This window comes from Triticum aestivum, chromosome 2B, assembly GCF_018294505.1.
Source record: "Triticum aestivum cultivar Chinese Spring chromosome 2B, IWGSC CS RefSeq v2.1, whole genome shotgun sequence".
Taxonomy (NCBI): Eukaryota; Viridiplantae; Streptophyta; class Magnoliopsida; order Poales; family Poaceae; genus Triticum; species Triticum aestivum.
In genome coordinates, this window is record NC_057798.1 from 206,165,430 (window position 1) to 206,192,856 (window position 27,427).

Here is a 27,427-nt window from a genome sequence, read left to right on the forward strand (position 1 = left end):
TCACCCATGCAAACCCACGCTAGCTTGTCCTGCCCATGCAGATTTCGAAGAGCCCTCCATGTACTCTCCTTATCCTCCGCCTTTGACTCTCCATACACCTCGGTGAACCTCCATTTGCTGCCATCCTCCTGCACCACATCAATAGTAATGTGGTATTTCCTCTTCCATCTTAACTGAACATCTATCCCTCTCCTCCAAAAAAGCACCAGCCCACCACTCCTCCCCACACAGTTCACCGCCACCATGTTCACCCTATTCAATCTCCACCTCAAGAAATCCACTTCCTTCTCGGTCATTTTGGTTTTCGAGAGGAAGAGGATGTCAGGCTCTTCGGCCTTCTGGAGTTCCAGAAGGCTACGAACTGCCGCGGGGTTCCCAAGCCCCCAACAGTTCCATGAGATAACTTTCATTGCTGCTCGCAGGGCTGTTCTGACAGCCCCGCTCTATTTTCCGTCAGTGTGGCCACCTTGGTTTTGCTTTTCTTCACATCTCCTGCCATCTCTGTACCACATTCCATAGCATCACCTCCCCTCTTCGACCCCAGGTTTACTCCCAACGGTGATCCCTCCGCCTGACTACCGTTACGTGGCTTCCTCTTGTATTTCGTCCCACCTTGCTTTCCTGCTTGTTTCAGATCTGCTGTCATCATCACGTTTTCCTTTCTTTCCCCACTGCTCTCCTCCACCCCCACACCATCTCCTTCTTCCTTCTCTACAACAGTGTTTACTTTCTCTACCAGAGCTAGCGTTAGCGTAGTCTCCCTCACTCCCGGCATATGCCCACTAACTGGTACCTCCGAGGTGCGAGCACTGCTAAAGTTTAGTTGCTTTCTGATAGATCACTCATGTATCTCTTCCACCCCATCACTACTCTTTTGCTCGACCTGCATAGGATCTGTAGGCTTCTTCAGCGGGCTAGTGACCTCATCATCCGGTGTTTCCTTCTCTGTAATTTTATGCCCGGCTCCAGGCTTATCCTTTCGCCAACTGTCACTGTCACTGCGTGTTCTAACTCTAGAGGTTCCTGGGTTCAGACTCCTACCGCTCCCACTGCCCCGTCCATCAAACCTGCCTCTTCCGTGGCTCCAGCTCCCCTGCTATTCTCACTCGTAGGCCCGGGGATATAGGCCTTAAGCCATGAGCCATATTGCTTGGTTTCCCCCTTCTTCAACCTGACCGAGTAGTCCTTCTCCACATGGTCAAGCATGCCACAGACGTAGCATAAATCTGGTAGAAACTCATACTCGAAGCGACGCCATTTCTCCTCCTCCCTCTTCCTCTTCTCATATGCAGTCACTGCCCTTTTCCCTTCCTCCTTATCCTCCTCATCATCCAGAACAAAACCTCTCATAATTGGCTTTGATATATCCATGCGGATCTTGACCCGAAGATACTTTCCTACTGCCATGCCATTAGTCCCCGCATCAACCTCCAGGGCCTCTCCAACAATGTCCCCGATTGCTAGGCTAGCCTCCCTACACATCATCCCGAGGGGAAGGTCATAGACTCGAACCCATATTGGAATTGTCTTGAACTTGTAGTCCTTGGCAGTTTTCTCGGGTCATAATCCTCGACCACAAGCAATGAATTTCCAAACATCCAAGGGCCCTCATCCAGGGCTTTTCTTTTTCCTGAGTGCTGACAGAAAGTAAACATGTAGATGTTATCCCCAAGATCCGTGCACTCCAAACCTCTCAACGGGCACCAAACTTTTCCAAGGGCGTTCTCCATGCCTTCTGCATAAGCTGGCTTGTCGGACAGAAGTTTTGCTAGAGCTTGTGGTTCCATGACCCCACTCTTTGCTCCTCCTGACCAATCAATTTTCCTACCTTTGCTCTCCAGATCTGACAACTTGAGGCTCTTCATCAAACCTTCCACACGCTCCATCTTCACCAGCACTGACCGGGGAAGAGACCAGACCAAATCTCCCGATTGGGGGAGGGGAACTACAATTCGGTGTCTCGCGATGGCGCACCTGGCAAGCAGACCTGAAAACTGGAGGGAGGTGGACGCGGGGGAGGGGGCCAGGGGCGGTGGTAGCGAGCGCTCGAGGGGACGGCGGCCGGAGAGGGCGAGGCACCTCGGGGGCGGCGGCGAACCCTCATAATCACCACGAGACCTAACCTTCACACCTAGGACGGACCAATTGAACTGGCCTCGCCAGGTTGAAGTTGCTCTAAGAGAGAAGGAGAAGCATCGCGTTCCACTAGAGCGTCGAGTCTTTCTGGAAAAAAACTAAGGCTCCGTTCGGCTCAGAGGGAGAAAAAACGAAGGAATAAATAACTGCATAGGTATAGAGTTGAGTGGGAAGAGCAAACCTATGGCCTGTTTGCTTTGCAGGAAGGTAAGTGTTTATAGCCGGCGCACTGGCTCAAAATTGCGCCGGTCGCACCCGCTCTCGTGTGGCCCCGCATCGCTCTGCCCCTTTCCCTTATCTTCTTCCCTTCGATCTAGAGCGTTCTTGGCCACAATTCCCCACCGCTGCTACCCACCACTCCTTCTCCTTCTTCCAGCTCCCCTCCCCATCGGTGCTGCCCACCTCTCCCTCTCCTTCCTCCGCCTCCCTCACCATTGGGGCTCCCCACCTCTCCCCCTCCTTCCACCTCAAGCCGCCAGCGCTTCCACAAGTAGGCGGGGCTGCGACGACCGTCCAACGACAACTGCCGCGAAGCTTCAACACCGGTGCTACGACGGGGCGTCGACCGGTGTTGTGGACGGGAGAAGCCTTCGGCGCCGTGGACAGGAGAGTCCACCGGTGGTTCAACTTCAGCGACGCCCATTGCTGGAACCGGCTCATGGCGGTGCTGGAACCAGCACTAATTTTTGCTACCATCGGCACTTTGGTTTGCTACCACCGACGCCAATTCTTTGCATTTTGTTACAACCGGTGTTTTGATTTGCTGGAACCAGCTTCAATTTTTGCTACAACTGCCGCATTCGCTTTTTGCTCGAAGAACGCCCAATTTTGCTACTTTGCTACAAATGGTGTTTTAATTTGCTACAACCAGTTTCAATTTTTGCTACCACCGGTGTCTTTGATTTTGCTAGAACATCCTTCCACAAAGGCTCCTTTTTTTGCATTTTTGCTTCCACTGTTTTTGGTTTTGCTGGAACTAAAACAAAGATTTGCTACTACTGCTGTTGGCTTTGAGCCATGGTTTTCTGCTGCTGAGCTTTTTTTGCTGGAACTATCATTTAATTGTGCTGGAAGTGACATTTTTTGTTGCAACCGCCTTCGCGTTTTGCTACGACCAGGGAAGTTTTTTGCTACATCCATGCATGGCTCCAGAGTCGGCGAGAAACACCGGAGACGACGACGGCGAGGGGCGGCAACCGGCGGCAAGGGCGCGGGCGGCGGCAAGCGCGATCCGCCATGGACGCGGGCTGTTGGTCAACGGACGAGAGGAGGCACGAGGACGAAGCGGTACGTCCAGAGGATGCCGCATCCAGCGGCTGGGCATAAACAGATCGAGCTGCTACGCGCTGACCGGCCCAAATTTGGGCCGGCGCACCGGCGCCTATAAGCGCCCTTGCAGGAAGAGGCACTATTGAGAAGTACGATGGAGAGATGGGTGTCAGTACTGATTATAGTTGTTTATTGTCTTGAAAAGGATGACCTCTCACACCTCTCATGCAACTGCATTGTTTATTCGGCCGCACCACCCTAGAGCCAGCTCTTAGCCTCGGGCCTCCACGAGAACATGAGGTTTTAGTGGATTTTAGATTTCCTGTGAAAAATACAGGTTTTTGTGACTATCCGGTGGAACAGACGACTAATATTCCTCTGAAACGAACGCACTACCGGTAGGAATTCCTATGGTAACCCTTCCTCCAAAAGTTCCTGCAAAATTCCTGTATACCGAACGCGGCCTAAAGCATCGAGTCGGGCACGGATATTTTGGATCACCGACCCAGCAAACCTACCGTTTCGCTTGTCTCTCGGCCATCCATATCCCCAAACCGAATCCTTCGCTCCCAGATCAAGAAAGAATCCTTCGCCCCCCAAAGAGCTTTTTACGCGTCTCCGCCAACGCCGCAGCCGACGAAACCCTAGCATCGCGATGTTGTCGTCGAAGGAGCCCCTGGGTCCTGGACATGCCTTTCCCGGCGACTGCTATCCCAGCCATCTGCCCAGCTTCGAAATCCCCACAGATCTTTTTGGTCCCTTTCCCCGGCATGTTCATGAGACTCGCGAGGAGGCCCCCATCGATGTGTTTAGATTCGAAATCGCCCCAGATCTATTCGGTTCTACCCACCATCGTCTCCTTGATGCGTTCGAGGAGGAGGAGGAGGAGGAGGTGGTGGTGGTGTTGGCGGAGAAGAAAGAGAGAGGGTTCCTCGAGAGCGGTGAGTATTACCGCCTAGCTTCTCTATGTTTTCTAATCTTTTGCGCCGATTTAGCTAGGCTTCCTATCGATCAAACTTTTGGGTAACCGCGCAGAATCAGAGTCTGAATCTGAGTTGCCTAGCTGGGACGACATTCTCGTGGGCGCTGGTGTTGAACCTGTTGATGGCGTCAACTTGTCCGACTTGATGGATTACGATCCGCTGGCAGTGGATGCCGACAACGAGGAGACAAACTGCCCAGGTATATAATTAGATACCACTTTCGTCATGTGTCCAGATAACGAAAAACAGTTAATTGGTCAGTCGATCCTACACTGATTTGTTTTTTCAGGGAAGAAATTTCCCGAGGCAACAGCAGCGAAAGTAGACGATATATGGAGTAGGATTTACACCAGACGCAACATCGAGTACCAGAAGAAGTGTGAGGAGATTGAAGCAAGTGAAGATGAGAATGCCACATTTCCTTCTTATCCTCTCAAAATACTCCCTGAGGCAACAGGTCTATGTGTCTTGAGGGGCTTTTGCCACCACCGTGAATATAAAACCCATGATACTTCCACTAGTAAGCTTGTCGATCTCATTCATTCCTAGCTAACCCAGCGATTAATCTGCGACTGTGATCTACCTATGTTTGTTATAACAACTTTTGCTATCACTATATTTTGCAGCTAGATCAAGTCTTGGGTTACGTGATCCAAGACTGATGCTACAGATCTTTGCGATGCATTTATCAATCTCCGAATCCTATTCCTACCCCGTTAGCGTCTATGGAATTGTTGCTGTTCGGGATGCCTTGGAGCCACTACGGAATCTTGTGTTTAACCGTCCCTGCAGAGATGATGCTTTTACGGTTGACCAGGTAATTGATCGAGCTAGGCTTGGTTCTGTTTCCATGTAACTTTTCAGTTGCAGTGCATGTGAGATTTTTGTTGTTCTGATTCTTCATTACTTGGTTGGATCCACTAAAAGGAAATTATATATGCATTTAGTCCTCCATTTTCTGTGTAAATGGTATAATTATACATTTGCGGTAATTCTGTGATTCGTTCTTTTTGTTATCTGTGTCACTTTTGGTCGACAAAAAGGGCCACTGAATCTTGACTACCTGTACCAATAATTGCACTATGCTGTGCTGTCACCCCTTTCAGTATGTTCTCCGGCGTCAACACGCTATCAGTTCCATGCCCATCAGATCCTGCAAACTTTATATGATTGTGCTGCCAAAAGCATGGAAAAGTAGTCATGTTTGATTATCCTAACATAATTATAAAATGTTTACTCTATTTCTTTATTACACAAGTTGTGTTTTGACTCCCTGCAAAGCAACACATATTTCTCTACGCGCAGGCATTAACATGTTATGGACTCCTGGAATTCTGATCTAGTTGTAACATCAATAGCACATGAAACTAGTCATCTTCTGATTTACAAGGCATATTTTTTTTTACCAACTATGCATAGGGTGCTTAGAAGGTTCTAGATCAGACTATATTGGCTAGGGGGAGATGATTATGATATCCCCAGTCTTCCTGTTTTAGGAATTAGGAATTACAGAGATAGTAATACAGGTGAATGGAGGTTTTTTTTTTGCACCTGGGCACAGTTGCCCATTGAATCTGAGCCATCCATGTCTGTCGCAGGATAGGTGCCCATTCTTTTAGGAATCACAAATACTAATTAAGTACATTCTCATATAGGCCCACCATGACATAGTACAGGTTAATCGGCCTTCCTCTCTTGCCTATCCCCTTCTCTCTCACCTCTCCCCATACAGTGAGCTTGGCCATAGGAGCCGCTGCTCCACCAGTCCAGGTTAGTATGGCCTGATCTACCCATCGTCGTGGGAAGACTATGTTCCCACGGCTGTTGTGTCTTTGAGGTTTGCTCCCATGGCCTCTGCGTGGTCCTGGTCCACTCTGACAGGATGCGCTGCATAGATCGTACGGAACCCAATGTGTATGTTGGAGAAAACAATAGAATACGGACTTGTGCTAAATTCATTGTAAGTTCCCACTGTTACCTATCTCAAACCGCAAGTCCGGTGCTGATGTGGTTTGCACCTGCATCTTTGGCGCACAGAAGCATTTTCCAAGTGTATGTTGAAGAGGGGGTGGCGGTATATATGAGTGAGTGGAGAAAGGTTGAAAATGCATGCATGTAAAAGAAATGCCAAACAGCGTCTGGCTTGTACTTTCAAACAGAACTACTTCCTCTGTTCCTAAATATAAGTCTTTGTAGAGATTTCACTATGGACCACATACGCATGTATGTAGATGCATTTAGAGTGTAGATTCACTCATTTTGCTTCGTATGTAGTCCATAGTGGAATCTCTCCAAAGACTTATATTTAGGAACGGAGGGAGTAGATTTTAGTCCAAATATGATCATGCATGTCTTGCCGAGTTAATTTTGTCGATATATACTGATGTATCCCAAACTGGGTTTATATATCTTGTTGAGTTCTAATGCTTACTAATATTTTTTAATTGCAGGATTCCTTAACCTTGCCTCTTTGTAGTCCTCGTCGAGGAATGTATATAGTAAGGGACAGAGCATTACTAGAAGTTGATCTTTGGGTAAAGGAGGAAGGAGATGGGTCATCTGACAAACAGTTGCTTTCTTTGTATGCTGAGTTTGAGGGGATGTACGAGTTAGATGAAATGCTAGATGGAGAGGTTAGTAGTGACCTTGGCAGCTTGGTCATTGACTATCTCTTGCTTGATGAGAGTGTTGAGGCTGTAATACAAGTCTCTGCAAAGATTGACTGCCCTCATCATATGAGATTCACTGCATTCACTAGTGGCTTTGATGGTGAGATTGTGCTGTTTGATGATAAGTTCTCTGGGAATGGAAAACTGTTCCAGTATGTTGTCGCGGTGAAGGCTGAGGGGAAATTGGATATTTGCTTAAAAATGGAGGAATCATTGTTTTGGTGGACTTTCCAGGAAGGAGCTGTTGGAGCTGTTAGGTTCCCGGATGACTCAGTTTTAAATTACGGGCAGTTTGAGGTGACGGTGCTTTTTGCTCCTAAGAAATTTACCATGGATGACTGAAACCTGATCTGTAATATCGGTGTTTTTTTATCTTCTATACTTCCTCTGTAACTTAATATACATTGATCATTTCTACTACTTCTTCGGTCCCATAATATAAGATGTTATTACATTCATAGACAACATATTATATTATGGGATGGGAGGGAGTATTCGAATATCCATTTGTAAGCCTCCTAGAAGCTTGACGCTTTAATTAACGTTGTCTATGAATGTTTAATTGCAGCAGATACTTTGAAATGCGTGTATGCATGCATACTGTCTTCTTGCTTGGTAGTGTTTCGAGTTGCATTTCTCTAAAAATGTTGACACCTCATCTGTCCACCCTCTCTCTTTTTTTTAAAGCAACCATATACTCCCTCCGTCCCAAAATATGTGTCTCAAGCTTTGTACTAGCTCTAGTACAAATTTGTACTAAGCTCAAGACATTTATTTTGGGATGGAGGGAGTATTTCATTAGACAAACTGTTTTCAGAGATTACGCATACGGTCATCATATGAGACACAAATGCTTGTCAAGCAACTTTGTACAAAGAATTTCACAAGATGTGAAACTACTATTCCACCCTTGTAGAGACACTTATTTTGGAACGGAGGGAGTATTTCATTAGACAAACTGTTTTCAAAGATTACACATATGGTCATCATATGAGACACAAATGCTTGTCAAGCAACTTTGCACAAAGAATTCCACAAGATATGGAACTACTATTTCACCCTTGTAGAAACTCATGCCTCGCCGAAACATAGTCCACAAACATCCTCCGCCGCCACCATGGCAACGCCGGAAAAAGATGAGAATAGCCGCCATACCAAGATCTAAGAGAGCACCATCGCATACAAAGATGCTTTTTGAGCCGTTGAAGCGGGTCACCGCAAGCGACGAGATCGAGTCTTTATGGCACGTAGGCCGGGGATCTTCCCCGTGGTCATCAGATCTCGACGCCGTCAACTTCATCCGATGTAGTCAAAGAAGAAGAACGTCGCCGCCTGCCATCATCCACACACCCAGCTGCAAGACAGTAAACATAACTACAGCAACCGACACAACAACGCCATCGGCCGACTACCAGACATGAACCTCGCCAGATCCAGAGATCGGCGAGACGACCGGGCCACCTGCCCCCCAACGCTACCAGTTGCAGCGACGACGACATGGAGGAAGAGCAGACGCGAATTATTTCGACGCCGCGCCACCTCCTCCATGAAAACACCGTCTCAAGGAAACACTAGGCCAACCCTACCTACAGACCTATGCCGAAGCAACAGGGTCCCCACCCCTCCGGCCACCGGAGCGGCGAACAGAGGAGGCAGGGACCGACGGCAACGACTTGGAGGCCGGTGTGGTTGGAGGCAGATGCGTCGCCTCCTGAGCGTCTGTCTCGGGCGGTTCCAGGAGCGAACCGCTACGCTGCACGGGAGCAGATACTTCATTCTTCACCCTTTGTTTTAACGTCATTGCACAATATTCTTACGTCACATAATTTTTGTGGACTTTTCACTTGTATTTTAATTCTCTTGTGCCAATTTTTGCATATTCAATCAATATGAACGTAACTATCTGTATACCGATTTTTAAGAATACACGACATTGCCAGTTTACATATTCGGAAACTCTGTAGTTATTGGGCAATTATACCGAAACAAACACCTCCCAAGATTTGTTGTTGGCTTTTCTTGTACGAGAGAAATCAAAGGAGAAGGCTGTCAGTGAATTGACTAGTCTTAGCTTCACCAGGAGCGAGATTTTTGAGGCTGCAACCATATTTGCTAAAGCTCCAGATCACAGGAACGAATACACAAGGGTGAATACACCTATAGGCTAGCAGAACACTAATTCACATAAACAAAATCTGATAGATGAATTACTTCCCAAAGTAACAAAGCATCAACTAGTCAGTTCACACAAAACACGCACTATATTTTACAAGTGCGAAACTAAACAAATAGCATGTTGCAAGCACTTTATCAAATCTGAACATTACACATCTCAAGTTCACAGAAAATTTAGAGAGAGAACGGCAGCAACAACACAAAATGGTGTAGAAGAGGCAGCTGGCGTCGTCGTCATCGTGCTGATGGTGAAGAGGAGGAGCAACATGGGTGCAAGGAGAGGCGCAGCAGCAACAGAGGTCGCAGAAGAGTAGAAGTAAGGTGGTCATTTCCTAGGTGAAGAGGAGCAGCAGCAAGATTGGGAAGAAGAGCTTCAGATCGGTGGCGTAAGGAGGTGGAAGACGAGGTGCAGCAAGGGGCTCATCGATGGAGCAGCGAGGAGCTCCTGATGGTGATGTGGTGGTGGCGTGCCACCACGTCTGACTGGCCGTGGCGGCGGACGGGGTTGGAGGAGTTTGCGTGGAAGAAGAGGAGAAGGGCCAGGTCCAAAAGGGGTCAATAGGGGTTTTACCCCTCTCGATCTGATCTTCACACATTTCCATTTTGCCCCTTCTCTTTTCTTCTTTTTGTCAAAGATGATCCCTCCATCTTTAGTTTGGACACCCTGGTTACTTCTTTTCTTCACGCTCAAGCCCTTTGACGTATTGATGCAGATGATGCTCATCATACCCCAACACTTGAACTTTTACCTGTCCTCAAGTAAAGACACACCGACAAAGGCTAGATAGTGAACCGTGAATTAAGTAAAGTATGTCTCCGAACATTGCTTGCTTTGGACTTTGCTAGTGAAAACCGTTGGTTAGAAGTGCTACAGAGCAATAGTAAACTCGATCATTTTAAAATTTACACTGATAAAAGAAGATTAACAAGTTCAAATGTTTGATTGTGTGGAAAGATCCTAAAGAGAGCCTGATCCTACCAAATACATGAAATAAAATTGAATATCATGTGACACAGTCACTTATTAGAAAGAATAAAACATTGCAGTTGAACCATTTATTTAACAGCAAAAATTTGAACCAACCAACCAATTTCACCATGAGAGCATAACACCGATCCCGAGATCATGATATACACCAGGTTTAACTATTTAGTGGCTTAACCATTTATTTATATTTTGATAACTAGTCTCCCATAAGAACATACCACCGATCCTGATCATGACATCCTCTAGGTCAAACTAGTTACTGGCTTAAATTTATTCATTTATTTAGCAAGGAAAGTAAATACCCAATCATACCAGATTTCACATGTCACCGATCCCAGGACCATGGCATACTACTGTTTGCAAGATTAGATAGGATGATTCAGTACCACTTATCAAACAAAGAAATAATACAAGGATACAAGAATCTTCACTAGACCACATTTGGTTCACATACTGCCGTTCCAGGGAACATAGTATGCTAACCTAAAGTTGTTAAGTGATGGCTTCGAATGGGAACACAATTGGCACAAACTCAGCATTTGAACTTAATGATCTAGGTGTATCGGAGTGAAAGCAGAAAATGATGCAGTTTACCAGTGTACTAAGGATTTGAGCACTTGAACAATTAGCTTTTACTACTTTCAGCAAAGCAGGCATTGTGTAGATCATAAGTTTACAAGGCATTCGGTAATCTTGGTTCGCTTATTCACATCAAGCACAAAATGTGGAGGTAAAATTCAGCATGACAACATTAAGAATTGAATCAAGCAAATAGCAATTTCACAAGATTGATTTGAGGATGTATTAATCATGTTCAGTAAGGGTCATGAAACAGCTCACCAGGCTTTCCTAATGTAGCATGCGCTTGATCACTCTCTAACTTTCTGCAAACTGCAGCTCTTCTCCTTTTGCTTTTCTATCCTTATGCAGGCTCCAGCTTATCTCTTCCTCGTGTGTGTCCATTGCTTCTCCTCATCACAGTGCTCTGAATCCACCAGGGTCCCAAGGAACATCATCTCGAACTTGGTCAGCTCAAAGTGAATGGTGCACAAGCGTAAACCTGCAAGAACACTAGACAAACAAGCCAATACAAGTGATAGGGACAATGCCCCCTAAGGAATCAATAGAGTACCCTATCATATAAGCATATCATAAACAGATATCCTTAATAAATCAAATGGTGCACAGGCAGTATTAATGGTATGAGATACCTTGTGGAGAAAGCTGAGATCATACCTGAGATAGTTAGGGAGAAGTTTTAGGACTACCTCAATGGAAGATGCCATGGAATGCATTGTAGTGGAAACTTCCACAGGGTTCGTTTCAACAAATGAAATAATAGATCTTAGCTCCTTGACATCTGAAGCTGCCACACTATAATCACAATGAAGATCCCCATCTCAGGCTAAGTGTTGAGGAATCAATGTGGCTAACATCATCGAAGGCAAACTTCTCCATATCTGGTTCTAGCAGCACATGTATCTACTAAAGGTGACTCCTCAGCATCAATAGAAACTGACTGCAGCTCTGGATCATCCATGAAAGGATCATGAAAATGAAAAATTAAATCTCCATCACTAGTGCCCCTATTATCTGTAGTATTTGTGTCAACTAGAAGGGTATCATCATCGTCAAAGATAATCCATGCAAGCTCAATCTTGTCACAGTGAGAAAGTGGTTCAGGCTTTTGTGTAAGAATTGGTTGCTGAGGTGAAGTAATTTGCTGCAAGCAAACCAATGAATCTGATTTGGGCTTCTGATTGTGTCACTGAAGTTGGTGGAAAGCCATGTTCTCAATTAGCAGAAAAGCATCATCAAGTGTCTTGTTTGTAATATATCCACCAGCTACCATATCTACATTGGATTGAGTGTCCAAAGTCAATCCTCTAGAATATATATGTAGGTCTAACCATTTCTCTAACCCATGATTAGGACATTTCCTGAATAAAGCCTTCTCTCTCCCAAGCATCATACAAGCTCACGCCTTCACGCTGAACGAAGTTGAAGATCCCATTTCGAATCGCGGACTGCTTATGTAATGGGAAATATTTATCCAAGAAAGCTTGTGATATCTCATTCCAACTGTATGACCTTGATGGCAAGGATGATACCAAGCACGAGCATCATCTCGTAGAGAGAATGTGAACAACATGCACTTGATAGCATCTTGAGGAACTCCATGTTACTTTACTGTATCTGAATACTCCATGACTTGGTGTAGAGGACGCCTGGTTACTTCTTTTCTTCACGCTAGGTCCTTTGACGTATTGATGCAGCAGAAGCACTTCATCTCCTGATCCTTTTTAGAAGAATTTTGTGCCTTGTCGCATTGTTCTGCAACATACTTCAGAGAATGTAAAACTGTGCATTTGGACATATTAATCATTGTAGCATTCAATAATAACAAATATATTATGATAGGAGTGCAAGTAAATGGCACAAAAATGATGAGAAAACAGTGTAAAGATGATGCTCAGCACTAAAATTAGGAAAGGGATGTTCTCCTGGTTACGATACAGACTGCTGATTGTCTTTGTTGCCCCACCTCAGACAAACGGACAACGAGCACACCTCAGAACCTGCAACCTACAAACAGAGGAATGCTTGATTTTTCTTGTAAATTAGATCATCAAATAAACTACTACAGAATTTTTTTTAGAACAATCGACCTGAACTATATTGCAGGAAAGGTAGAAGCAGTCTTAAATTATCTAATATTGTTTTTACTGATCTACTATTGGTCAGACAGATTGTCAACTACTACAAAAAAAAAAAAAACAATGCTAGCCTGGTCTTGTCTCTTCTGCACTGGCCACCAGTCCCCCCAAATTGCTGACACTGTTTCGGTACTCGCTTAAATCAATGTAGTCGGGCCCCTTTTAAAAGAGTTTCAGTTTTTGTCAAACTTTATCATCCCATCTTTCTTACTCCCTCCGCCCCATAATATAAGATGTTATTCCAACCAATATAATATCTTATATTATAGGGCCGAGGGAGTACCCTATAGATAAACAAGTATGTACATAGCATCCATACAACAACAACAACAACAAGAACAAAGCCTTTAGTCCCAAACAAGTTGGGGTAGGCTAGAGCTGAAACCTAATAGATCTCGCAACCAACTTATGGTTTTGGCTCATCCATCCCATTAAAAAATTGTAAAATTTTCAATCTCCTCGAAGACAACTAAGGATACATGGTTCTGGCACAACCAAGGATACATGGTAATCAAATAAGCAGACAGTCTATGACATCTAACTTTAGGGAAAGTTTAGAAGAATCTTCACTTTCGTCCATGGAAGGCCATAACAATTTGGATATAACAGAAAAAAAATACAAATCTTGAAAGGAACAGAATTACCTTGATAGCAGACGTTCAACCCCTGCTTGCCTGACTCGGTTTAAAAATGTTTTGCTGCCCCCTATTAGTCTATGTAATGAAATATGTCCAGATGGAGCCACAAAGTTCACTACCTTGATGCTGCACCTGGCATTTTGACCAGCTGTGTTGTCTTTTCCATCCTCAGAAACTAAATGTCTCACATGATTGCCAAGCTGCCCAGAGAATAGAAAAAAATAAAGTTAGCTTCACGGCACAATATATTCATAATGAGGCCCCAAGAGCTACAAACAATTCAAATCTCGCTTTGTTGGTTCGTGTGAGCTTGTTAGAGTGTCTTGCAATACCTAGGTGGACCATAAAAGAAGAAAAACAAAAGCATTTTTTTGGTGTTCAGCAGAACTGCAAAACTAATAACTGGGCAACGGAAGAAGTGATGTCACTTCAAATTCAAGGCAACCGCCCCATCATATTGGCAACATACCAAATAATCAAGTTGACATTACTACCGTACATAATTTGGTACTGGTACTGCTACAAAAATTGTATCGGGTGGCCATGTTTACCTAGGTGAGGCACGGTGGAGGGGAGATGGGTGATGTTTAGCTAGCTAGGTTGAGAGGAGAAGGATGCGCTGCCGTCCCTTGCTCTCCTCGTCCGCGCGCTGCCGCTGGTGGACGGCCTGGGGAAGAGGAGCAACGACGAAATGAGCGCACAGGGAGGGACCACAAGTTGGGCGTCGTCAACCTAGGGGCTGACGGCGTCTTCAGATGTGTAGGTCCGTCCGTCCGCCCGTCAGCTAGCTATATATCCAATGGCAGCCTGGACTCCTGCGTCCTGTTCGGGGGGTGTTAGAGGATCTCACGGAGCGCATCAATCGGCCCAGACGGCGGCACCGCGTGGTTCAGCAGCGGCTCCCCCGCAGTTGCTTCCTTGCGTTCTGGTGACTTCATACCTCGCCAGCGAAGAAGCACGGCGACCTGGTGGACTTGCCCGGAGAAGCAGAGCACCGCCGCCGCCGCGTGTATGGCAATCTGCTTCTCCGTGCGTCGTTCGCGAGCACGGACCCCGGATGGATAGGCGTGCCGCGACGCGGAGGGGCGCCCAGCCGTGTGTCGAGGTTGCCACTAGAGATGTTCCCGACGAGGAACACCTTGCGGAGGAGCCCTGCCCAGGTGTGTCGAGGTTGCCACTAGAGATGTTCCCGACGAGGAACACCTTGCGGAGGAGCCCTGCCCAGGTGTGTCGAGGTTGCCACTAGAGATGTTCCCGACGAGGAACACCTTGCGGAGGAGCTCGGCCTAAGCCGTCGGACATGGTGAATTCGTGATGGCCCGACCGCGCGACGATATGGCATCTGCCTCACGTGTTCGAGCCACCTCGGGTAAGAACACATGGGCATGGCGACGAGGGAGGAAACTCCTCTTCGGCGTGCACAACACAGCGGCCTTCTCTGGTGTCTGTGCCTCCCCGGCTCAACCTCAACTTGGACGCGCAGCTCACTATGGGCGCGATGCACAGGGGAGGACGCCATTCCTCACTATAACGACGAGGACGAGGTTGCAGTCCTGGACGCCGTCGCCCCCCGCCTGGCGGCCGAGGAGGACGGATGGTCCAGCGCTACGGAACCACGAGCAGGATAGAGTCCAAGCTACTGTCGGGTGATGGCGTCGAGACGGAAAAAACGAGAGAAAACCAATGAAGAAAAAACCAGAAACAATGCAGTCGGCCCATACCTTTGAAAAATTCAGAATGCGCAAGGGTTCATTCAGCACACTCAAAAAGAGACCAGTGTTCCTCTTTGTTTAAGCATAAGCATGATGAGTGTATTACACATCACTTCAGATTAAGAATGCCATTTCGTTTTCAGTTTTGCAGTGTTCATCCATCACAACACCTGAGTGTGCTCAAAATTTCAATCCCAAACTAGGCATCATATTTGAATTACCTTGACAACAGCATACAATGTTAGATCGCAGAGAAGATGACATACATAAAGCAGTGAAATGAAAAACAAACATACATACATAACTAGGTAATTCATACAAGTAGCACTAGTAATGAGCATGACACACCAGATGGAGTGCACCTGAAATCCTCAATGTAGCTTAACATGATTGTAATGGTGACAACTTGTTGAGGAAATCCTCACAGAGTCCGGCTTCCATAGCAAATTATGTTGCCGGTATCAGATTCAGCCACTGAACCTGCTGCCTCCATCCCTCCCTCAAGTTCTAGAGTTTGAAACCCAAATGCAAATGTTACATATGACAACAGTCCCAATAACCCCATTCTCAAAGCATAAATAAAGCAATGGAATACGCATATCAATCTAAAGAACTGCATTCATCAACTTGAAACAAGACAAATACTAAAATCCTTTCTTTCACAAATTTCCATTAACCAACAGCTTGCAATTCCATCCACCAATGACATGACATTCCCATAGTAAAGCTACAGCATAGGCACACGCACCCCAAACAACAATTGCAATTAACAACTCATGTTTAAAGCTACAGCATAGCCACACGCACCTCTAACAACAATTGCAATTAACAAGCCATGTTTAAAGCTACAGCATAGCCACACACACCCCAAACAACAATTGCAATTAACAAGCCATGTTTAAAGCTAAGCATAGCCACACGCACCCCAAACAACAATTGCAATTAACAAGCCATGTTTAAAGCTACAGCATAGGCACATGCACCCCTAACAACAATTGCAATTAACAAGCCATGTCCAGCAGGCTAACCATCAGAAGCTAGCTCAATTACACTGTGATCATTTCTCAGTTCAAAACCAAAGTAATCTGTGGCACCTTGCAAATTGTGGCGAGCTTTGTATCAACCATGATTCAAACTAAGCGAGCTTTGTAAACACAGATATAGGCCGTGTGCTTGTCTTGATCTGATAAGAGAAACAGATGCAGTTTTAGATAAGTCGGCCAGTTTAATGAAGTTACATCAACACACAGTTTAGATAACTTACAAACATCAAATAATCTTAACCGCAGTTTAGTAATAATCAGTATATCTATACTGACCAGAAAACATTTTAGCCACACTCACCGCTGCCACCACATAGGCTCAGAACCTCACTTTCGTCATGTAGCGATGTAACATGATCATTGAACTGTATCCAGCGTCCTGAATGGCAACATATAATAATCATTATATATATACTGACCAGAAAACATTTAATTCTAAATTTCTAACAGATTTAGATTTAAGATTAATCTGGCCTGACCACTTTGGTGCTTGACCCAGGCAACATAGTGCCCAAAAAGTGCGCTCCGGCCCTGATGTGTCAGGACAGCCACTAAATCGTATATCGCAGTTAATGCTTTCTCAGGTTTTGAAGAATCAACTGCATATAACAAACAACGGTGCAGCTTATTTTGAGTTCGTCAGGCAGCATTGGCAGCAAGTTTGATATCTTGTTGTAGGGGGTGAGAACATCAGAGCACAATGTTGTTAATTGCTGGAAGCTAGAAAGAAGATTTCTGCTAAATAGGAACATAATACAAATTACTAACCATGATCAACATCCATGCTGGAATGTTCCAGAGCCTGAAACAACATGCACACATTCCATCAAGACATTGTCGAACTAAAGCAAATGAGTATGTTTAACTAGCCTCTGTGACAAAACATTAATATCATTATTTCTTGTCAGTTCTTAATAATTAAGACCTCTGACAAAAGATTGATGTGCTTCTAAACCAAACTTCCTAATTGTGCATTTATCACAGAGTCTTCATATGCAAATTGAATGTCCTGAACATTAAAAGAGAATGCTACCTTGCACGACAGAGCTGGAAAATCAAGATTTGAACATAAGTTACCTGTATAGAAGCTTGAATCTTTTGCTTTAGTTCAATAGAGCATAAGTCATGCATATCCAGTTCAGTTGGAAATTCGACTTTCTGGAAGGAGCAAAAATAGTAAAGAAAAACACTCCAGGAAGGCATAAGTTGCTTATAAGAGATGTAAGAGTGAAATAACAAAGTTAGCATACCTGGAAAATCTTGATGGGGCTTTGTGCTGTATTTTGCCAATCTAACCTCGGTAGTCGTACTGTTAGATATCTGAAAGGGAAGAATCTGGAATGTTATTTGTAAACAAAGAAAGCATGTAATTACGCATGGAAATACTTCATTATCTTGCCTTGGTAACTGATTTATGTATGCCTCATTTATATGAATAGCATCGCGTTGCAACGATGGAGAATGCTTCGTGACTTCAGTACGCATACCCTGTTGAAAACATGAAGAATCAAGATCCGCATAAAAAATAACTATCCTAGGAGTATGGGCATTAATAATGAACTTCCCGATGTCAAAACTAAAAGGTGTTCAATTATAAACGGAATGTCACTTACACGCTTCAGTCCTTGTTGGATATTTTGTATATCATTTGCTAAAGTACACGTCAGGATATAACTTGAATCTGGCTTGGAGCCAGTTTCGCCACTTTCTACACAATTTGTCCTGCAATATAGTAGTGACCACATATCGATGCTTAATTCCTGTATGATGCAACTAGAAGTAGATGCAATGAACTTAGAACATTATTATCTTCGTTATGAACAATTAACTTCTGTACAAATAAATAATCTAGCTGCACTATTACAATATAAAAAATGAGCATCCTTTGCTGATATAAGAGGTAGAGAATAAACACCAACTGACACTTGGTATAAAAGTCAACTTGTGGAAATGTCGTATCATCAAGATTTAGGATGGACCAAGTCTGATTCTCTATATTCTTCGAAGCTCCAAATATGCAGAAGAAATCATAGCTTTCTTTTATTTACAAAACTAGCATAGTCGCATAGGATAGGTCCATAGCATAAGAGAAACAATACCAACAGCCTAAGAAAAAAAGAACATATACAGGCATATGATACAAAAACAGCCGTGTGTGTGAGAGAGAGAACCTCGTCACACAATCAATCTGAAACATTTTCTTCATCCAGTCAGTGGTAGGCTCACTACAAAAAAGGTAAAATAATATTCAATATAGTACATATTACACACCACAAGTAAAAATGATAAGGTGCTGCTCAAAAGGGAAAATGTATTTCTGTTCCACAAGTGTTTTTTTACCTACCTAAATACATGCAGTGCTATGAATGAATACAAAATTGATGTTTTGTTAGTAAAAACTGCACAAATTACCTTCCTTTTGATGGAAGAGTTGCTGACAATGTTTCAAGAAACAGTGACCAGAACTCTTGTGCATCCTGCAAGTAACATGGTTTATCATTTAGCATATAAATTTAGTGCATATAACATATGCAATCAGAACAAACCTGCTGCATGTATGCACCTTCATGCCGTTCAGAAAACTGAGGATGAGCTGTCAATAGCATCTACAAATATTACACAGGATTTTTTTTTATAGAATTCAGAATGCCCCAACCAATATCTCTAATAGGATTCAGGAAAGCTGATCTCTAACCTCAAAGAATTGTTCAGTTTTTACTGGTCCATCACTTTGATCAAGCCTCAGAAAAATGTCCCGGGCTGCAAGGGTCAAATTATGGTGTGCACCATCAACCGAAGCACCCTCCGCATTATCAGGGTAACTGCATGAATAAATGAGGATGAGACAACAAATATTCACGCGAATTAGTACATGACAGTAGGGGGGGGGGGGACCTTTTGATCGCTTCCTTAAGCTCCGGAATAGCACGTAGACATTGTAATGTCGAATTCATGTAGCACGTTACGCCGTGCAGGTTGCGAAGACCAGAATAATGTCCCTGGAAATAAAGAGCAACCTTGAAGTCAGGCATAAATAGAGTACCCAAAACAATAGCACATGGTATACTCTGAGCATCCTTTCCCAGAATCATATATTGGTATGAAGCTGTTTTATTGACAAATATTGAATTTTTTATACATTCCATATGACAGTGATGAGAGTCAAAGTTTGACTAATCACATACTCTTATGTGACATGAGAACTAGTTGTAGAGTGATTTCCTACTTGTGGGAACCTACTAAGGATAGAGAATTTACAAGCTTGAGATTTCAAGAGTCTAATGGAAGCTGATTACTGACATTGAAGAGCTGCTTATGTTTCATTGGCTGAGGCCTTCGATCAACCGTCATGTAAGAGTTACAATCAAGCAGATTCAAATCATGAGGTGCAGCATCTATCCCAGCACCCCTCATAATATCTGAGTAACTGCACAAGCAAAACAAAACCAGATTATTATCGATAAACCTTTCCATGCAAACGGCACCTCTCAGGCACGCGGGGAGGGGGGGTAACCTGTCTACTGGCCTTGTAAATTTGACACTAGCAGTTGGTGAGGACGAAACAGAAGTGTCAGCACCATGTATCTGAAAGTTAAAGAACAACAAGCCTAAGATAGATAGAATAGAACACCCTAAATAGAAACAAAACAGAGATGCTAAAAGTAAATCTTGACCTCAAAAGATACACCCATTTCCTGTGTAACACTTTCCTTAGCCTCATTAGCTGAATATGTCAGAAAATAGAATCTCGGTCAAGGATCTAGGTAAACAAAATAGACCAAAGTACAAGTTCAAATGTTCAATACCTTCATGTTCTTCTAGACGCTCCAGTTCCACAGCTGGTGGCTTGACACTAGCAGGCTGAAACTTGGTTTTGATTGTCTTGTTCTTGTTGTCCAAGTCCTCTCTTAAAATGGGGCTCTTGTATTTGAATCTCTCGGTCAGAAATCTCGCAGAAGTAAGGTCCAAGTCAGGTTTCCGTTGATAATTAACTGGACCACTACTGGAGAGTTTTATGGGCATATTATCCAGCAAAAATTTGCCATGCTCATGTTTCGGACGATGGAAAAGTCTGAATGTCTCAATAGATTCAACTGCCTTCACCATTTCAGGTGTCTGTGCCTCATTTTCATCAGAAACAGATTTTCGTTTGGATCCATTGGCTCTGTCATGTTTGCAAGGTGTTATATCTTCCATTTCCAACTGTGCATCTCGAGAGTCGTTTGACCAGTTCTGGGCTTTCCCAAGTCTTTCCGAGCCTAAGCGATGTGCATCGTCCGAACAGAAACAGTCATCGATGTCCTCCATTAGACTATCAGACCTGCCTGCCTCGGAAGTATGCACTATAATGGTTTGGCCGGCACGCTCCACGAAACCATTATCTAAGCCTGTCTCAACGAACTGATGCATAGTCTTGACTGACCAAAACAAGCCATGAAAGCCCAGCCTGCAAGATGAACCAACGGAATAAGTTCCAGGCCAAGGTAGCTCCTTTGCTTTCTCAATAAGACGTGGTTGTGGACCCTTCTGTCCCTTCTGTCCCTTCTGTCCCTTCTGTACCTTCGCTTGATTTTCCCTGACCCTGAGTTCATAGTGCTTTCCAGTACTCCTTGTGATGTAGCCATCGAGGTAACCGGAAGGACCATCAATAACGGCGCAAAGCCAATTTGTTGAGCCGATGCAGAAATAGAATAAGAAATGGCCCGACTTAGGAAGCACGCAGCTCAGCTTGTGAGGATGCCCAAACTGATACCTCTGGTCACTCGTATTGAAACACCACAGACGAAAAGTGAGTATAGCTCTGCGCCAACGCAGCCAGACATTGTGCGGGCTGCCCTTCATGTCTACGACTGCATATCCCTGTTCATGGAAAAAAGACATCATGAAACGCCAAGCAAAAGAAAAAACATGATTTATCTTAGGTGTTGCTGAACGAAATGCTGACATACCGGACATTTAAGAGGAAACGGAATAGGCCTTGTATACTGAATTTTGGCTTTGGTTTCTTCATCCTTCTTATGACCATCAGGCGCCTCAATTTGGAAACTACTGCTACGACTGTCTCTGTCTCTCCCGCCTATTGAAGGCCGTCCTAGGCTTTTTGTTCCACTTCCACGACATGAGTACACATGCCTCTTCAGATGACTAGCACTTCTGACTTTTGAGCCAGAGATGTATGCAAAAGTTTTCCAGCAACGGTTGCAACGGATTTCCTTGCATTCTTCAGAAACAGTCTCAAGGGTGAAATGGTCCGATGTCGTGGGCTTCTCATTGGTGTTGCAACTTGATGCAGTTGGTGCTAATGCCTTGGTCGTACCGTTGCCACAAGCTCTCACAGATTCATCTGCTCGACTCATCTCAACATCAGAAGCGGTTTTGTTACCACTGCTCATATCACTGCCATTGATCAATTCACTTGCGGTTGGTGCTAATGCCTCGGTAGTGCCGTTGCCACAAGCTCTCACAGATTCATCTGCTCGACTCATCTCAACATCACAACTGGTTTTGTTACCACTGTTCATATCACTGCCATCGATCATTTCCCTTCCAATCACCACCTCACTTTCCTGCATGGACATCATGGCGGCATGAATACTGGGGTCACCATGTACCATTTTACAGTCCTGTGGCATTCCATCATTGTTATTGTTCGTCGATCCGTCCATATCCTGAGAACAAAAGAATCATGTCAGTTATAGTTCAAACAAACAATGGTAAACACATAGTTTGACAGACAAAATAAAATAAACTCCAAAAAGGCAATCTATCAACGATGCATCAAGGCATCAATTAGACACTTACAGACACAAGAAATTAACACGTTTTCAGCATCAAGAGATCTGGATTTTCTTCGACATCAAAACTCAGGCAGCTTCAATTATTATTTATAAGCTTGTATTGTTTTTCAACATGAAAATGGCGTTCAGAATTATACAAAGGGATATGGTCTTCAGTTTTTGCAAATGGTCTACGGTTTTTGCGAAGATAAAACATTCAGGACACAGAAGCTGCATTTGGAAGAGATAGAACTTTGTGGCCTCACATTACTAGTTTCTTTGGTATACATATGCAATGTAAATTACATTATAGTGACCAAGTTTTCCAGGACAGTAAATTCCTTGTAAGATAAACATATATCGAATTTATGGCATGATACAAATAAAGCAATTCTAAAATGAATTTCCTGCTGACATACAAGATTAAGAAACAAGGGGCAAATTTCAAACGATTGACAATGTGATATAAACCATTTCCACCGTTCCCAACATCCACAGGATTGAGACATGTGGATGAAGCCCTAATCAAAAGCAACCCCGTCGACTCATACGGATCGTACAACTCGCCCACATCAACATTTCTCTGCTAAAAAGGAAACCCACCACTAAATAGAGAGGGATAGCCCAACTAAACCACAGGAAATGCATACCTTTGGCAGCACCTTCAGCATGAACTACTACTACACGATCTAACTGGACGAAAAAAATCACTCCGAAAATCCACACACAAACCCCCGTAATTAATTACAGGATGAAAAAAAACACGGGCTCGACAGCAGCTGTTTCACCAGAAACAAGCACGATAAAGCCAAATCGGGCACAGGTTTCACCCACAAAATGATTACCCTAACAGCACAACCTGCTTTCACCGTGAATCTACCAGGAAAATCCCCCCAATTTCATGTCCCCCCACACGATCCAACCGCACGAAACAGAACACATTGAGAAATCCGCGCACAAAACCCCGCAACAGGTTCGACAGAACCGACGAACCTACAGAAAAAGGGGGGAAACGTTTACCCTAACAGCAGAGCGTGCTTTCAACGTGAATCCACAGACAAAACCCCAAATCCCCAATTTATCCGCTCCTCCGTCGCAATCCAGTCGCACGAACCAAATCGCATTCGAAAATAATGCGCGCAAAACCCCGCAAAAGTATGCAGAGAACTGGGTTTTGGGATGGGTCGCCTCTCTCTCACCTCCGAAGAAGCAGAGCTCGGCTCGGCCCAGAGGAAGAGAAGGCCGAAAGAAACCCTAGACCGTATGTTCTCCTTCCGCGTGCGGGATCCGGTGGGGATGGGTCGCGCCTCTTTCACCTCCGAAGAAGCCCAGAGGAGGAGAAGGGCCGAGAAAACCCTGGGGTGGTGGGATGGGTCGTCTCTCCACATTTCCCTGCGTGCGGAAAGAAAGAGGCGGCCGCGGATCTGGGGTGTTTTTATAAACTGGGTAGGAGAGTCGCCCGCCACGCCCGCCGGGCCCAAAATAGTTTGGTTTTTTTTTATTTAGTTTTGGTTTTTGCATTTTTTTTCGTTTTCTGTCTTTAAAAACGAGTGCATTTTGGGTCTAAAATATGGTAATACTTTTCATCTAATTTAATTAAAAAACACATATTTTAAAAAAGTATTCATGTATGTTTTTAAAATGGTATGTGTTTTTATAAATCATGTAACTAAATAAGTATTTGCATGGTTTTAAAATTGTATTTAAAAGGCAGTCATGCATTTTTAAAAATATACATCCATTTATAAAAAAAATCACACATTTTAAATTTTTATTTTAACTCAAAAATTGTCCACCCATTTAATAAATACTCATGTACTTCATTTGAGATAGACGTGACTTTTTCTCCAAGCGTTTTCTCCCTTCCCCTCAGCGGTTAGGCCAGTCACCCCCCTTCAGGATTCATCGGCGAGCTCGTGGATTCATCTCCCCTCTGCTTGCCGCTTTGGCAACCATTGGGGGAGGGGGGATCCTGTGTCTTAACTTTGCGTTATCGTTTGGTGCTCAAGTAGTACGTGTGTGTATTATTGTCGTTGTTGTTTGATGCATGCGTTGTGTTGGACTTGTTCTGGTACTTTGTTGCATTCGGGGGTTTGCTTTATATATAAAACGGGCAAATGCTTTTTTCGGTTAATATTCATAATCCCCTTTTAATTATAGCTTAACCCCATCATACAACATGTATGTTCCTCCTCTAATTATGCATGCACCAGTTATCCGTTTAATTAGCCCAACATATGGTTGCTTGGGACAAAGGTCAAGCACTGATTGCTTGGGACAGAGTTTGCAAACCTAAAGATCAAGGGCGGTTAGGCTACTAGACATTAGTACTCACAACCAGGCTGATGTAGGGTGGAAACCCTAGGGCCGATCTTTCATAGAATGGAGAGGATCCTACGAAGAACACGAGGAGAAACGAGAGGAAACACTCAAATCAAGAGAATAATCACACATGTGCTAGATCCATGAACATAGAGAGTGATACAAGATCCAAACGCAACAAGGGATGATACAAGAGGCGGTAGTTCTTCTTCGTGAGGAGGTCTTGAGGGGTCTTCCCGTTAGGGGTCTTGAATCCACTTGGGGGATCTTCTCCGTAGAGGTCGTGAACTCCGATGGAGAAGGTATCAAATGGATGAGCAAAGCTCTGTCTCTCAAATGAGCTAATCCTTTGCTAACCCTAGAAAGAGGGAGGAGAAGGGGTTTATATAGTCTGAGGGGCGAAGGGGTACATGGGCCTCGGCCCTTTCACTGTGCGCAGACAGGCGGAGCTGGACGTCCGGGCGTCGGGCCGGATGTTCGGGCCTTCACGAGGAGCCGGATGTCCGGGCTGGCGGGGTCGTTTCTGAGCTCTCTGGATAGACATGGTCTGGATTTCCGGGCCAGGGGCCGGATGTCCGGCGGCTCACTAAGAGCCGGATGTCCGTGCCTTTTGCCGAATGTCCTGATGAGACACGAACAGCAAGACGCTAATTCGTGCGTGTAGGTGGCCCGATCTTTCACGACGATGCTTGACCAACAGTTCGTCCCCCTGTTCCTCCTCGCAACCTCCAAGATAATTTTCACCCGCGTAGGAAAATACGCGAATAAAAATAATGACCCCCTTGGATCAACACGTAGGCGTCGATGTGATGATCAACCCTCCGTCGCTAGTAAATTTCCACGATGAGAAAATCACAGATGATACACAAGATATGACCGCCCAAAACCTGGACGTTTTATTGTGTTGTTCATAACTCATCAATAAACTCAAAACTGATCTCCTTGCATCGACCGTAGCCTGGCTTTTTATATGTCAACGTGTGCAACTCCGCTAATCTATCAACTTGTGAAAGGATCGATATGGTTGACTAGAGGGGGGGGGGTGAATAGGCAACTAACAATTTTTAACCTTTTCTTTACCAAATTAAACTTTGCAACAAAATAGGTTGTCTAGATGTGCAACTAGGTGAGCAACCTATATGATGCAATGACAACTAGTACACAAGCAAGCAGGGGATGTAACAACAAGTAAGCTTGCAAAAGTAAAGGCACGAAATAACCAAGAGTGGAGCCGGCGGAGACGAGGATGTGTTACCGGAGTTCCTTCCTTTTAAGGGGAAGTACGTCTCCGTTAGAGCGGTGTGGAGGCACAATGCTCCCCAAGAAGCCACTAGGGCCACCGTATTCTCCTCACGCCCTTACACAATGTGAGATGCCGTGATTCCACTATTGATGCCCTTGAAGGCGGCGACCGAACCTTTACAAGCAAGGTTGGGGCAATCTCCACAACAATCGGAGGCTCCCAACAACAACAACAACAACACGAAGCTTCACCACAATGGAGTATGGCTTCGAGGTGACCTCAACCATCTAGGGTGCTCAACACCCAAGAGTAACAAGATCCGCAAGGGATAAGTGGGGGGAATCAAATTTCTCTTGGTGGAAGTGTAGATCTGGGCCTTCTCAACCAATCCCGAGCAAATCAACAAGTTTGATTGGCTAGGGAGAGAGATCGGGCGAAAATGGAGCTTTGAGCAACAATGGAGCTTTGGGGGAAAGAGGTAGGTCAACTGGGAGGAAGAAGACCCCTTTATATAGTGGGGGAACACATCCAACCGTTACCCCACTGAGCAGCCCCGCACAGGGCGGTACTGCCGCTAGGAAAGGGCGGTACTACCGCTGAGAGCGGTACTACCGCTCCCTACCCAGCGGTACTACCGCTTCTACTACCGCTTCTAGTGCCGCAAAACCCGACACGAGAAAACATTGTCTCGAATCGAGGCGGTAGTAGGCGCGGTACTACTGCGGTACTACAGCCGAAACCCGCGAGCGGTACTACCGCTCTGCGGAGCGGTACTACCGCTGGGGGGCTTCGGCGGTACTACCGCTGTAGATCGCGGTACTACCGCTTGGCACAGGGCGAAGCAGGTTACGGAAGAGAAGTGCAGCTCCAAAGATGCGAAGGGAAGACGACGGGTGTGATAAGGATGTGTACGTGTTGATTCCACCCTAGTCTTACCAAAGCGGATCCCCTCGTAATAGTACAGTGACTCCTACGAAACTAGTCCACCAACAACGAAACGCAGGAGCTACACCGTCTTGAATAAAACACCGAAGGGAGGAAATCGCCTCGTGCCAATGGATGATTCTCTGAAAGAACTTAACGCACACGATTAGTCCGCAAAAGCATTGTCATCAATTACCAAAACCACTGGGGAATAAATATGCCCTTACAACTTGGACTCCAAGACTCTCACGTCTCCAACTAATGAGTAGAAAAACAAAGTCTAACAAGAAAATAAACTCATGTACAATGCTAGCCAACTAGCCGGATGACACAAACCAAAAATAAGAATCCTAACCGATTTGTATTAGGATTTTCTACCTATCACAACAACTTGACGTGGAGGTGTACGGAAATTAGGCTCTATGGAAGCTAGCACCGATTTCATCTTAGTCTCCTGTATTCTCTTGTAACTAGTAAGCATGCACGTGCAACGCACGTCTCAAACAAAACAAGTTGACATGGTATCAGATCGCTACAAAATGTTATCATGTCACTCAAATTATATTTTCAAAAAGTGTGACATATTTCTGATCCAACACATGTATCCTAGTCTATAATAAAAACATCTATTCTGGATCTAATTTTTATTATTATAATGTGAGGTGAATCGGACACGACCGATAAAAATAAGACAACTTCTTCTTTGGTTCGGACAAGGCCGTGATCAATCACAATCTCTCCCGTCACTGCCTAGTACAGTACTCTACATAGTAGTATTAAGAAAAAAACATCAGATTTCTAAAAAAAACGTCAGTCATCATCTCCACTGCC

The 27,427-nt window shown here is 44.6% G+C and overlaps 2 protein-coding genes and 1 non-coding gene across 3 annotated transcripts; 2 read left to right on the forward strand and 1 right to left on the reverse strand.

Moving 5' to 3' along the window:
• The first annotated feature begins 3,910 nt into the window (after positions 1-3,910).
• Positions 3,911-7,639, forward strand: LOC123044368 (uncharacterized). Its single transcript, XM_044467096.1, has 5 exons — positions 3,911-4,346; positions 4,441-4,587; positions 4,678-4,908; positions 5,015-5,205; positions 6,839-7,639. Exons 1-5 carry the CDS (start codon positions 4,061-4,063, stop codon positions 7,397-7,399), a joined length of 1,416 nt encoding a protein of 471 aa, XP_044323031.1. The 5' UTR covers positions 3,911-4,060; the 3' UTR covers positions 7,400-7,639.
• Positions 7,640-9,236: 1,597 nt separating this feature from the next.
• LOC123044369 (uncharacterized) lies at positions 9,237-23,489 on the reverse strand. Its single transcript, XM_044467097.1, has 22 exons — positions 23,307-23,489; positions 21,280-21,999; positions 20,137-21,190; positions 20,005-20,054; positions 19,845-19,915; positions 19,631-19,757; positions 19,226-19,329; positions 19,026-19,152; positions 18,877-18,936; positions 18,743-18,807; positions 18,502-18,555; positions 17,944-18,052; positions 17,730-17,818; positions 17,581-17,650; positions 17,408-17,488; positions 17,099-17,132; positions 16,810-16,929; positions 16,632-16,709; positions 16,382-16,470; positions 15,297-15,794; positions 13,582-13,775; positions 9,237-12,806 (listed from the first exon to the last, which is right to left on the reverse strand). The coding sequence occupies exons 2-19, from the start codon at positions 21,994-21,996 to the stop codon at positions 16,418-16,420; spliced, it is 3,063 nt and encodes a 1,020-aa protein (XP_044323032.1). The 5' UTR covers positions 21,997-21,999; positions 23,307-23,489; the 3' UTR covers positions 9,237-12,806; positions 13,582-13,775; positions 15,297-15,794; positions 16,382-16,417.
• Positions 12,140-12,241, forward strand: LOC123047779 (small nucleolar RNA R71). The gene has a single exon (XR_006423143.1). It is a non-coding gene; the product is annotated as a small nucleolar RNA R71 (small nucleolar RNA).
• Positions 23,490-27,427: the final 3,938 nt, after the last annotated feature.

Excerpts from the sequence above, each read along its gene's own strand:
- LOC123044369 (XM_044467097.1), bottom strand. The coding sequence starts at position 21,996 with ATGGACGGATCGACGAACAATAACAATGATGGAATGCCACAGGACTGT. Across the intron at positions 18,556-18,742 it reads ACTCTTCCATCAAAAGGAAG|TGAGCCTACCACTGACTGGA; the intron begins GTAATTTGTGCA and ends CCTTTTTTGTAG. Across the intron at positions 17,133-17,407 it reads AGATTCAAGCTTCTATACAG|GCTCTGGAACATTCCAGCAT; the intron begins GTAACTTATGTT and ends ATGTTGTTTCAG.
- LOC123044368 (XM_044467096.1), top strand. The coding sequence starts at position 4,061 with ATGTTGTCGTCGAAGGAGCCCCTGGGTCCTGGACATGCCTTTCCCGGC. Across the intron at positions 4,347-4,440 it reads GAGAGGGTTCCTCGAGAGCG|AATCAGAGTCTGAATCTGAG; the intron begins GTGAGTATTACC and ends GTAACCGCGCAG. Across the intron at positions 4,588-4,677 it reads CGAGGAGACAAACTGCCCAG|GGAAGAAATTTCCCGAGGCA; the intron begins GTATATAATTAG and ends TTGTTTTTTCAG.